The sequence below is a fragment of the Hemicordylus capensis genome, chromosome 1 (assembly GCF_027244095.1).
Source record: "Hemicordylus capensis ecotype Gifberg chromosome 1, rHemCap1.1.pri, whole genome shotgun sequence".
NCBI classification, from domain to species: domain Eukaryota; kingdom Metazoa; phylum Chordata; class Lepidosauria; order Squamata; family Cordylidae; genus Hemicordylus; species Hemicordylus capensis.
In genome coordinates, this window is record NC_069657.1 from 150,053,886 (window position 1) to 150,067,338 (window position 13,453).

A 13,453-nucleotide genomic window follows, 5' to 3' on the forward strand; every position below is an offset into this window, starting at 1 on the left:
GGTTTTCCTGGTGGCCCCACACTGGCCGCGCCGCCCGTGGTTTTCGGACCTTGTCGACCTGTCTCTAGCCCCTCCAATGTCTCTGGGCTGTCATCCCCAGCTTCTTCATCAGGGGCCTCTGTTCCACCCGGACCCGTGGTGGTTGAATCTGTACGCTTGGAGGTTGAGCGGAGCGCTCTAGATGCTTGCGGTTACTCCTCTGCAGTCAGAAACACCATCCTAGCGTCCAGGCGCCCGTCCACACTTTGTATCTATCAATCCACCTGGACAGCATTTGTGGCATGGTGCGCTTCTGCAAAGGCTGACCCTCGCACAGCTTCAGTCAGCCAGGTTTTGGGGTTTCTGCAGTCCGGTTTAGATAAAGGGCTCAAACCGGCCACTCTCAAGCGGCAGATGTTTACTATCTCCTCAACACTGCAGGTCCCGGGTACCCCTCCCTTGTCGTCCCACCCCCACATTCAGAGGTTCCTTAAGGAAGCGGCGACACTCAAGCCTCCACCGGTCCATCGCTTTCCTACTTGGGACCTGAACTTGGTTCTCCGAGCGCTCGTTAAATCTCCCTTCGAGCCCTTGCGGACTGTGCCACGGCGTTTACTTACCTTTAAGGTCCTATTTTTAGTGGCCATTACTTCGGCCCGGCGGGTTTCGGACCTGGCCGCGTTGTCTGCCAGGAAGGAGTTATGTTTAGTTTATTCTGATTACGTGGTGTTGCGTACTGACCCCACTTACCTTCCTAACGTTAATTCCCTTTTTCACCGTTCCCAGGAGCTGATGCTCCCTTCCTTCTGTCCAAAGCCTTCTTCCCCCAAGGAGAAAGAATGGCACACTCTTGATGTCCGCAGGGCGCTCAGGATCTATCTGCGGCGCACCAAGGACTTTAGGGTTTCTGACTCCTTGTTTGTTTCCTTCCGGGACTGTTCGCTGGGGAGAAAGGTATCTTCTTCTACCTTGTCGCGTTGGATCTGTGAGTGTATTCGGCTGGCCTACACAGCAGCCAAGGTGACAATTCCGGAGGGTATAACGGCTCATTCCACCCGCAGTGCGGCAGCCTCCGCGGCCCTCGCCACCAGGGCACCCCTGGTGGATATCTGCAGGGCGGCCACGTGGGCCTCTCTCTCCACATTTGTAAAATTTTACAAGATCCACAATTGGGCTTCCTCAGATGCCTCCTTTGGCAGACGAGTTCTGCAACAGGTGGTCTCTGCATAGGGCTATTCTCATGGTCTCCCACCCAACACAGGCAGCAGCTATGGCATGTCCCATGATGCTCTCAGATGCCATCCTCTTCTGAGGGAGAATGAATCGTTGGCACTCACCTGAATGGTCATTCTCCTCAGAAGTATGGATGGCATCCGACCCGCCCGACCGTTCGTCTCTGGTTCTGTTTGCTTCCTACTTCTCCATCTCTCTGTTCCCTATATAGGTGTGGGGAGGCTCTATTCTTCCGCGTTGTCTGTCTCATTCCGTGGGTGGGGTTTTCCGCAAAGAGATCGCTCAGCTCGTTTTTTCCTACAGTTTTTCTACTTTACCTGTTCTTCCATCCTGTTGGTTCTTTCCTTGGTACAGTTTTCTCTAGCCGGAGCATTGGAGAGCTGGCAATTGACTGAAGCCTGAGGGGATTGCCCCTCCCTCCTGCTGCAGGAGGAAAAAGCTCTCTGATTGGCCCTGTCTCGGAGCAGGAGGTCGTGACAACCCATGATGCTCTCGGATGCCATCCATACTTCTGAGGAGAATGACCATTCAGGTGAGTGCCAACGATTCATTTTAATTATGCAACCTTGTCAGAGTTATCTAATTCAAGCTCAGTATAATTAACACATGAAAAGTAGCTTGTCATTCAAATACAAGGGAAGCACATTGATTCATGATTTGGAGCCTTTGGAGTCAGGCAGTATATAAATAAAATAAATAAATAAATTCAGGTGGACCTCTGTATTCGCAAGGGGGTTCCGTTCTCCCCGCAGATAGCAAAACTGTGAATTCCAGGTCAGTAATGTCTATGTGATCATATGGATTAGGTTCTGGGAGGCCTAAAAACCTTACCCAAAAATATGAAAAAGAGCCCCAAAAAAGCAAAGTGCCCTACCACGCTACATGGGCCTCAAGCAGTCCAGCAATGGCCCCCCAGAAATTTAACTTTTGCCATTATTCTACAATTTTTCATGGGGAAGAGGTTTTTTTAACTAAACGGTCCACAAAATGGCTCCCATGCTCAAAATGGCAGCCAGAAATTATCTCCAAGAGCATTACTGCTCACCCCTCCCGTGATCCGTGTATGCTGAGGTCTGGTGTCAATTCCCTGACCGCATATACGCAAAACCACAGATGCTAGATCCGCAGGTAACAAGATAGAACTGTATTACTTAAGGATGCTATTCTAGAGTGTAAAAATGCTAATGAACACAAACCAGAGTGAACATTTGACACTGCTGGACCTCTAGGAATAGCATTGTTTGTCTTTTGCAGAGCACTGTAAATGTGGATTGAGATTTGTAAATAATGGTTCTTAACTTTCTAAACAGCCAAGGTGAATTATACTACATAGCATCGTATAGAATATGTCTAGGGTAGTTAAGAAAAGAGCGTGATTTTTGTATTAAAATTGTGGCAAGTTTCTTCAGAGCAAAGGAGTTAATGTTCTGTGTTTGCTTTCCAGAAAATATTTAGTCAAGTTTAAAGGTCCTGTTCTCAACTCTTTGGATTCAGACAGTGAAGACGAACCTCTAAAGCGTCCTATTGCAAATCTCCAAAAACAGTGTGATTTCCAAATCAGGGAACATCCACGAGAGGAACTGGAGAAAGTAAGGAGAAGGAGTTGCTATTATCCCCATGCGCCACTCCAAGAGCAAATACCTTCTGCAACCCTACGTTCAATCTATTGAAATGAGCATATGTGAATGTGGGTCATGTCTTGCCGACCCAAAGCTACAGAATTTCAGAGTAAATGTTTGGGGTAGATGGGTGAAGGTGAATTTGAACTGTCAGTAGGGAAACACAAGAGCTGAGGAAACAGAAGGGAGATTTTAGCATGGATCTAATTGAAAAGGTAGCTCTCAGCTAGACTCCATCTGAAGGAAAACTCCTTGGAAGGGAATACCTCAAAAAGAGGTTTGGATTGGTTTAATGAGGAGAAGCATACCTAGCAAACTTCCCAGTTCTTCAAAACAGAATTGGAGAAGTCGTCTGCATACATATGGCTGGTAAGCAACAGCTGTGATCATTACCAACCCCAGTATCATTTATTCATTCAGTTTCTATACCGCCCTTCCAAAAATGGCTTGGCGGTTTACACAGAGAAATAACAAACAAATAAGATCGAACCCTGTCCCCAAAAGGTTCACAGTCTAAAAAGAAACATAAGATAGACACCAGCAACAGTCACTGGAGGTACTGTGCTGGAGTGGATAGGGCCAGTTACTCTCTCCCTGCTAAATAAAGGGAATCACCATGTTAAAAAGATGCCTCTTTGCCAAGTTAGCAGGGGTAGAGTGAAGACAGGAAACCAGTATCATAAAAGTGGTCAGCACATAAGAACGGCCCTCCTGGATCAGGCCCAAGACCCATCTAGTCCAGCATCCTGTTTCACACAGTGGCCCACCAGATGTCACTGGAAGCCACAGGCAGGAGTTGAGGGCAGCCCTCTCTCCTGCTGTTACTCCCCTGCAACTGGTACTCAGAGGCATCCTGCCTTTGAGGCTGGAGGTGGCCCACAGCCCTCCGACTAGTAGCCGTTGATAGACCTCTCCTCCCTGAAGTTATCCCTCTTAAAACCATCCAGGTTGTTAGCTGTCACTACATTTTGTGGCAGAGAATTCCACAAGTGGATTATGCATTGTGTGAAAAAGATAAGCACCTTGCTAATCATCTCATCCCACTAGTTTCTTTAAGATTTTTCCAAAGCCTGCCTAACCCCCTGTAAGAGGTATGGAGAGAGAGACACTTTCTGAAACTGTATATCAGGAAGCTTTGCTGGTCTTGGTAGTAAGCTTCTCAATTTATGAGAGGGGGCAGCAGGCAGACCAGGACTTTTGCAGTCCTTTGGCTTGCAATACTTCCCTAGCCATGCTCTGCTTTTGAGGAGGAATGGGTGACTGGGTGGCAGGATTCAAAGTCGTCTGAGTTTCATGTTTGATCTCTGTGCTGGTTGACAGTCGAAAATATCTCCACTCAAAGCTGCCTGAGACTTCTGGGGATGCATCTGTGTGGAAGAAGCTAATCCAGCTGGATCCCTGCCACTTATATATGCCCTTTTTAGCATTCAGTGGAGCAGTCCTTTTTTCAAACATCTAAACTTCCCAATAGACTGGTACAAATACAGTAGTAGTTCCCAATAGTGTCAAACAGCTCAGGAGGTGAGGCAATTGTGCAGATAATGTTTACCTTATTTTTGAAGATCCTTAGTTAAGGGCCCATGCACATTGTCACTCACTTTGGGGGCAGAGGGACGCAGCTGGGATTGCATTGCTCTTTTTAAATTTCACTTCTGTTGCCTTAAGTTTACCATCTTCTGCTGTCTCAATCTGCTGTTATTTATTTAAAATATTTAAGCTCTGCCTTTCAGGACCATGGCAGGAGAGCTAATTTCTACTACAGTACTTTCATTATATGCCTGAATGCCTCCTGCTGTTCCGCGTTCATTGGAACTTTGTATAACCTATGTACACAACAGTGAGTTCTGAGGGTAACAAATGGAGATCCCTTTGGGGGGGCTTCACTACCCTTGTTCAGACATTATGTTGTATATGTGTTCAGCTGTCTGTACATTTCAAAAGTACACTTGAATACAGACCTCCTGAAATGTAGGTACAAATAAGTGTACTGTACTACTTTGTGTGTCTTCAACACAACATGTGTATAATAGGGCTGTGCTTTGCATTGGACCAATAATCGGGTCCAACATGATGCAAACCCTATCAGGGCATTTTTCATAAGAAATCATTCTGATGAAAAATGTCTCCAGTATTGATAGACAACATGGTATAATACCAAATCGTTTTAGTATTCTATTGAATAGTATCAGAGGGTGGGGGTGGAGCTTAACTTTTAATGAAGATCTGGTTTCTCTGAAGAAATTGACTGCCTTTTGGGCAGCCAACAGCAGTGGTGTTTCAAATTGCTGTCTCTCTTTGCCTGGTCTCTCCCTATAATGTACCAGAAAAGGAAGCAATACTGTGACATTGTGTCCTTTTCCTGGTGCATTAGTAGAAGCAAAATGACCATGCTCTGTAACTTATAGGGCAGGACTACACAACCTTGGCCCTCCTGCAGATGCTGGACTACAACTCCTCCCAGTATCCCTGACTATTGGCCACTGTGACTGGAGATTATGGGAACTGTAGTCCAACTTCTGCAGCAGGGCTGAAGTTATGCAGCCTGCTATAGGATGGCCATTTTCTCGGTTGCTGAGGCCAGGGACATCTCATGGGTTATCCTCTCTCAAGAGCTCCAGGCAGGACAGAAAGTAAATAGTTAAAAAACTAAGCCACACCCACTAGAGCCTGAGGGGGATAACCCCACCCAGTTCTTTCTGTCCTCAGCAAGCTCCAAGGCAGCGTTTTTCTAGCTCTATTTTCTGCTGATATTACTTCTCTAACTACAGTATTCTGTTCTCCAAATCCTTTTTTTCTGTCCCTGATCTTTATTACTTGCTATTATCTGAAAAGAAAAGAAAAGAAAGAAAACCACCCTTCTTTTGTCTGTTTCTCTCCCCACCACACTTCTCTCCCCCCTCATCTCCTCTTTCCTCTCCGTTGCTTGGAGCCAGTCAGAGAGGTACAGAGCAATTTCTCCAACAAGGGGAAGAGTTTGAATGTTTTCGGCCTGGGAGGCTTCAGGGCCGTTTGTAGGCCCCATTGGTGCAGGCTGCTGCAAGCCCTGCATAGCAAGGCCGCTTTTCCCACCTCCCGAAAACCTCCTGAAAAATTCGCCAGCAGTGAGTTGACAGTCCGTGATCGGCCGTCTCTCATCTATGGGCCACGGAGTCCCCCCTGGAAGGGTGTAATTTTACCGCGTCGGTGACGGCCACTCTCGAGCCGCCCGTCCCGATTGTCGAAGGGGCCGCATCGAGTATCCCGCCTTCGGGCTGCGAGACTCGCTCTACTGCGGCCCGGCGCGCCACGCTGCTGCAGGCAGCTTGAAGTGGCTGTGAAGAGCGCTTTGGGAGGCTCCCTATTGCCAACGCCCCACCAACCTCAGAAGAGATTAGGCGGATTGGCGAGCTGGCTAGCAACCTGACCGGCAGGGCAGCGAGGCCATCACAGGCATCTTCTGTTCCTAAGATGGCGACGGTTGCGAAGAATCCCTCCATTTTACCTGAAGGAGCCGGTAATGTAAAAGGGAGACAGTCTCTAAAAGGGCGGGAAAAGCCTAAGACTGTGACTATGTTGTTTGGCCAGCAGGGGGAGTCTGCTGCAGAGACTGGGCCTAAAGAATCCTCCAGTTCTAACTCTGCTGTTTTACCTAAGTCTGTGCTGCCACCTGAGTAGCTGGCATGGTTTCACAATGCAATCATTGGCACCATCTACCAGGTTAGGCCCCCTAAGAGGAGTGAGAGATCCACAAAGGGGAGAAGGCATAAATCACCCAGTGTGAGCTCCTCACCTAGCGAGTTTGTCAGTCCTTCTCCCAAGAAGGCCAAAAGCAAGCTTAAGCATAGTGAGCTGGGCAAGTTGTCTGGCAAGGTGGCACGGGACCATTCCTCTGATGCTTCTGATCAGACTCTGGGGGCCCTAGGGGTTTACTTGCACCTCCCCCCCCCCCAAAAAAAGTCATTGCAGACTCAGAGAGGCCTAATCTGCCTTCTGACCCTGAAGACCCAATTAATGCAGGAGGAGGTTTTGATCCGGACCCAGTGGTCTGGAGGGGAGGACACTGGTGATGCCTCAGTGTCACAGCACCTCTTTGTGGCAGAGGACTTCAGCCCACTGATGTTCAGAATTATTAAAACAATGGGACTGAGGCTGGGCAGAGTTTTGACTCTTGTGCCAAAGGGGACTTGGTCTTTCCTAGAGCACACCCCAAGGACAGGCTGATGCCCATGCCAGAGTTGTTTGTGGATGTAGTCAAACAGGAATGGTTGACACCAGCTTCCAGCTGCAAGGCTGTGTGCATGGCTAACAAACTTTATTCTTTTCAGTAAACCACTACAGATATGTTGAGGACACCAAATGCGGATGCCCCGATTTCGCAATTGGTGTCGGATTCCTTGGCATCTCGAGAGGGTGAGTTTTCTCTAAAAGACATAGCTGACCAGAAGGTCTAGCTGTCATTTAATCGTGTCATGAGAACGTGTGCCTGGTGGTCCGTGCAACAGCGGCAGCATCCAGGGCAGCCCGTGACTCCTTATTATTGGTGGTCAATCTTCTGAGTGATCCTCCAGGGGACCCAGTTAAGATGTGACAGCAACTATTCAAGATCCAGAAGGCGCAGGCCCTTATAGCCGATGCCACTCTTGATACGATTAGATTCTCAGCGCAAGAGGCAGTTTCATCATTTGTTGGCAGACGCCACTTGTGGCTCAAAATTGGACAGGTTGGTTCTACCTCTAGGCTAAACCTTGCTACCGTTTCTTACGACAGCAAGAAGCTTTTTGGTGAGTCTGCCCTACAAGACATTCTTGTAGAATCGTCTGATAAGTGAAAGACAATGCCTTCAACCAATAAAAAGACTGATAAACAGCCTTTTAAAAGGCCCTTCCAATACAATCGGTCCTTTCATAGCTTCCGGCCCTTCAGGGGCCAGGACAGAGATACAAAATTCCAGAGGGGATCTTGGAATCCTCAGAGAGCACCCTTTAGAGGGTTTGGTACCTACAAACAGCAAGCTGCTCAGTCAAAGCAGCAAAAGCCACTACAATGACTTGAAGCATTTCAGGCTTGGAGGGCATTTGTCTCACCTCGCCCCAGCCTGGGAAGATTAACCTCAGACAACTGGGTTCTGCAGCTGATCCATCACAGCTACAGGATAGAGTTTCACTCCTCTCCCCCTGCTGCTTTATCCCCACTCTAAGGTCAAAAGCATTCTCAAAGCATTTGCCGATAGTCTAGGCAATCCAACTCCTCCTGGACATCAGGGCAGTGGAGCCAGTGCCTCTGGCACAGGAGGGAGAGGGAGTTAAAACAAAACAAACAAACCAAAACAGCAAAACAAACACCTCTATCCTATTTACCGTCCCAAAAAGGGACGGTTCAAGGAGAGCTGTTTTAGACTTAAAATTTTTTGAACAGATGGGTCCACAGAACTCATTTCCAGATGGAAACTCTAAGAGCAGTTTCAGAGGCACTCTTTCATCTGGATGTGCTCGCGTCCATAGATTTAAGAGAGGCCTGCCTGCATCTTCCTATACACCCGGAAAGCAGGCAGTACCTTCGGTTTAGATATGCTGGAAGGCATTTTCAATACAGCAGCCCCTCATGTCTCCACGAAGTTGTTGGCACCACTGGTGGTGCAACTCTGTCAGAAAGGGATAGTCAATTGTTGCTGCAGGCGAGATCTCTCCCAGAGGCAGAACAGGACTTGGTCCTTAACTATCGCAACACTCGAACCATGGTTTCATCATAAATGGAGAAAAGAGTCAATTGACGCCATGCCACAGGCTGCGCCATTTGTGGGTAATCATAGTTACCTTAGTGGACCGCCTCTTGCTTCCACCAGACAGGTTACAGACTATCCAGACAGAGGTTCACCTGGTCCTAGCGAATCCAAGAGTTCCTCTGGCTTCCTTGTCAAGACTGCTGAGCTTGATGGTGGCCGCACCAGACTCAGTTCCGTGGGCTTGAATTCATCTGCACGACCTCCAGTGGTTTCTCCTACCCCACCAGAAGGCAATCGTAAGGAAGTGTAGACTGCTTATGAAGTTGCCACCAGACCTGCGTCACTCTCTCCGCTGGTGGATCAACTCCAACAACCTGAATTGGGAAAAGACCTTCTTGGACCCACAGATGTTCATCAGAACAACAGACCCAAGTTGACAGGGGCTGGGGAGCCCACTGCCTCAACCAGTTGGCGCAGCAGCTATGGAACACGGAGGAGCGTTCTCACAACATAAATTGGAGGGAACTCCATGCAATTTGCCTAGCGCTACTAGCATTCCAGGAGATCATCCAAGGCACTGAAGTATTTGTAAAGACCGACAATACGACGGCAAAGGCATATGTAAACAAGCAATGGGGGTCCAGGTCATCTCACCAGGAGGCTGTCCTTCTGCTGTCTGGGGCAGAGAGCAACCTTCCTTCCCTGATGGCACACCACATCAAGGGAGAGCTGAACCTGTTTGCAGACTGGTTAAGCTGGGCTGACATCCAACTGGGGGAATGGGCTCTAAATCCATCAGTTTTAACCCAGATAACAGAGAAGATGGGCATGCCCGAGGTAGACCTCTTCATGACTCCGAAGAATGCACAATCCCCAGCGTTTATGCCTAGATTTCCATGCAGGGAGGCGATGGCAGTGGATGCCCTATCCAGTCCATGGCCAGACGCTTTCCTTTATACGTATCCTCTGACACCTCTGTTGGCCAGAGTCCTGCAATGAATGTGTCTTCGAGCAAGAGTACTCTTAGTGGCACCATTCTGGCCCAGGAGACCCTGGTTTCCAGAGCTCCTCCATCTGGCGGTGGAGCCACCTTGGGAGTTGCCTCAGACCCCGGACCTGCTCCATCAGGGTCCAGTTTTACACCAGAATCCATGTTGGTTTCGGCTCATCGTTTGGAAACTGAGTGCCGAGTCCTGAGCCAACATGGCTACTCGGAGGGAGTTCTCAGCACTATGCTGGCGTCGTAAAGTCCATCGACAGAGAGAATTTATCAATATACATTGGGAGCACTCCTTCGCTGGATGTCTCGCAACTCCGTTCCGAAGGGCACGGCTAAGTTATATCATCTCCTGCTCTTCTTACAAGAAGGGTTCAAGAAGGGACTATGTCCGAATACCCTGCAACGGCAGGCATTGCCGTTGATGGAGTTGCTCTCAGTAGAAAAGACAAAATGTCTCAGTCACATCCTCACCAGCGTAGTTTCTTTGAGGTGCCTCGCTGATGTCACCTCCAACAGTGCATACGTTACCCTCTTGGGAACTACATACTGTCCTCAAGGCATTGCAAGCTCACTCCTTGGAGCCTTTGGCAGCTATTCTGATCAGGATCTTACAGTTTAAATTGGCCTTTTTGGTGGCCATCACTTCAGCAAGGCTCTTCTCGGTGCTGCAGGTGCTGTCTGTAAAACAAGTCACATTGTATATTTCAGAAAGAGGCCATCAGGCTCATTCCAGACCCCTTCATGAGGCCAAAGGTGGTGTCCCCCTTCCACCCATCGCAAGATGGGTTCCTACCTTCATTTTGCCCCAAACCCGTCCATCCTATGGAGCGGAAATGGCACAAGTTGGACGTTAAGCGATGTCTTAAGGTCTATATTAGACGCTCAGCCTCATTCAGATTGTCGGACGCTCTGTTTGCATTCCATGCGGGTCCCAGATTCCTCGACCAGGATTGCAACGTGGATTATAGCGTGTATATCGATGGCCTACGAGGTTCAGAAGCTGAGGCCACAAACGCATCTCTTTGCACATTCTACTAGAGCAGCAGCAGCATCAGTGGCGTTTTCCACTAATGCACTGGTTGAAGAGATCTGCAAGGCGGCCACCTGGGCATCGCCTTCCACTTTCACCAAACTTTACAAGATCGAGGATTTCGCGTCTGCCCGGGCAACCCTTGGCAGATGGATCTTGCAACAAGTTCTTCCTCGCTAGTAGACCAGAGTGCTCCCACCCGAGTTGGACAGCTGTGGTATGTCTCATGAGATGTCCCTGGCCTCAGCAACCGAGAACGGAGCATTGGTTTCACTTACCGTGAAGGCTTCTTCTGGTTGCTGGGGCCAGGGACATCTCGGCCCACCCAGTTGTGATTTTGCGCTCTGGTCTACTTTTGTTGAAATGGTGGAGACTGACATTTAGTTTCTACAGTTGGTTGCTACACTCTGTTATTCTGGAATGTTTAAAACTGTTTATTCTGACCTGCTGTTTTCTACTGTTTTGTATTGCCTTTGTCCTCTTATGTCTCGGCCCGAAAGAACTGGGTGGGGTTATCCCCCTCAGGCTCTAGTGGGTGTGGCTTAGTTTTTTAACTATTTACTTTCTGTCCTGCCTGGAGCTCTTGAGAGAGGATAACCCATGAGATGTCCCTGGCCCCAGCAACCAGAAGAAGCCTTCACGGTAAGTGAAACCAATGCTCCGTTCTCGGCTGGTGTAGGAGGTCACCCAACGTGTAGGAGGTCACCCAACGTGGGATTACATCCCTCCACATGCTCCAGAAGGCAGGAAGTAGAAAAAACTGAAGACTCAACCCAGTGCATGTGGGCGTATACCTTCAGTTCTACTTCCTGCCTTCGCTCCAGGAGGTTCTATCACTCAGCTCGCTTCGTGTATTTTCCTATTATCCGCTGTTTTCTGCTATTCTTCTTCTACTGTTCTGATCTAGATATTTTTCTTATATTCTCTATTGCCTAATTCTACCTATTTTTTTTAAAAAAAACAAAAACCCCTTTTATTCTCTCTCTTGCTGCATCTTTATCTCCTTTCGGCTGCTTATTACTCTGTCTCCCTCATTCTTATCACCTTCCGACGGCCTCCGTCCGATGGCCGCGAAGGGAGGCCTTGGAATCCTGGCTTTAAGGGAGCAAAAGGCCCGCAAACGGTCTTTCCCGCCAAAGGCCCGAACAGCCGAAAGGGACGTTTTCAACATGTCGGCCACTAGGGGGAGCCTTGCTGGCGCCAGCAGGCCACAGCGGCTTTCCCCTCAGTACGAAGGCCAGGGTGTGGATGCCAGGTCTAACACCAGGCACGATCGCCTCCGCTCGGCGTCTCCGCCACAAAAAAGGCAGAAGAGGAAGAAGAAGAGTCACGCCGAGCGGGAAACTTTGCCAAGAGCGCACTCTCAGAGGGCAGCCTCGCCTACGCGGCTGCCCGGGCGCATTTTGGAGGAGGCGTGCTTACTCTCCCCGCCCCCCTTGTCTCCAGCGGCCGGCCGCCCAGCGAGGGAGTCGGTGGGCGGTTCCGCGGAGGACCGGCAGTCCGCTCAGCGGCAGCCCCCCAGCCCTGAACGATCGGAGCACGGGGGAGAGTCGGAGCAGCCCGACAGGCAGCAGGACGATGGCGGCAGCCCTACCCGGCAGTTACCGGTGAGACCGGGGCCCTCGCGGGGGAGCGGGGAGGCGGACCTGCAATCTGTAGGCAGGGGCTCCCCTGGCATTGAACCACCGGGTGGTGACAACCTAGCAGGTAGCCCCGGGAGATCCATGGATCCTGCAGCCCTAAGGAGCTGGATCGAGGAGGCGGTTCAGCGCTCGCTGGCAGCAGCACTGAAGGGGCGGTCCAGGGACAGAGCGCCTAGGCGGCGGGCAGAGGCATCGTCACCTTCGGATTCCCAGGATGAGTCCCCAGTCAGGAAGCGAATTAGGCGCACCAGGAGGGTGACCTCTTTCGCTCGTTCCCAGGAGCTCCGCTCTTCAGAGGATTCAGGGGAGGAGTCTCCCGACATTATGCAGCACAAAGGGGAGATGGCTGGAGTAGAGAGCGGGGACCAGGTTCCCGATACATCCTCTGAGGAGGATGGCGAGACTCCCGAGGAACAGGGACCGGGGGCGCAAAGCCAAAGACTCTCTCTGAAAGAGGATGTCCAGGCTATCATTAACCGATCCCTGCTTGCCTTGGGTCTGAAGCCAGTGGCACCTGAGGAGGAGAACCCTGTATCCAAGGGCTCCCTTGTTCTCCCCAATTCGAAGCCATTCCAGTCTAAGGCAGTGATGCCTGAAGGGTTCACTACCACTATTAAGGAGGAGTGGTCTGCCATCGCCTCTGCTAAGCGTGCGCCAGCGACTGCTTCTAAGTTATATGACTTTGATGACGAGACCTTAAAGCTGTTAAAAGTACCTCTTACGGATGCCCCTTTTGGAGCCCTACTTAGCGGGGTGGTGGTCCCCAAGGATGGGGATTCCACTTCTAAGGATCCTGCAGACAAAAAAGCGGAAGCAGCCCTACGTAGGGTCCATGATTTATCGGCTATGGCTATCAGGGCCGACACTACAGCCTCATTGGTGTCGAGAGCTTCAGTGTTATGGATCGATGAGCTGCTTAATGACCCGCCGGCAGACGAATCTCAGATGCGCCGCAAACTAATACGTCTTCAAAAAGCGGCTGCCCTGGCAGCAGATGCTACTTTCGATAGTGTGCGCTTCTCGGCTCGAGCGTTGGGCGCAGGTGTGCTAGCCAGGCGCAATATTTGGCTCAAATATTGGAAAGTTGACAACACCTCTAAGGCGAACCTGGCAGCTGTTCCTTATGCAGGAGGCAAGCTCTTTGGGGATGAAGCACTCAAGGAGGTGCTCATTGAGACCCAGGACAAGCGTAAGGCATTGCCATCGGTCACGCGCAAGGGAAGATAAGGTTTTTCCTCACAGGAATAC

General features: G+C 49.9%; 1 protein-coding gene across 8 annotated transcripts in view; it reads left to right on the forward strand.

Moving 5' to 3' along the window:
* The window catches only part of USP37 (ubiquitin specific peptidase 37), an 85,054-nt gene that overhangs the window by 48,604 nt on the left and 22,997 nt on the right, over positions 1-13,453 (forward strand). For all 8 annotated transcript variants that reach the window (XM_053286719.1, XM_053286738.1, XM_053286759.1 and 5 more), the window contains exon 17: positions 2,657-2,801. In XM_053286719.1, the coding sequence (XP_053142694.1) occupies positions 2,657-2,801 (145 nt within the window). The remainder of the gene's footprint in view (positions 1-2,656; positions 2,802-13,453) is intronic.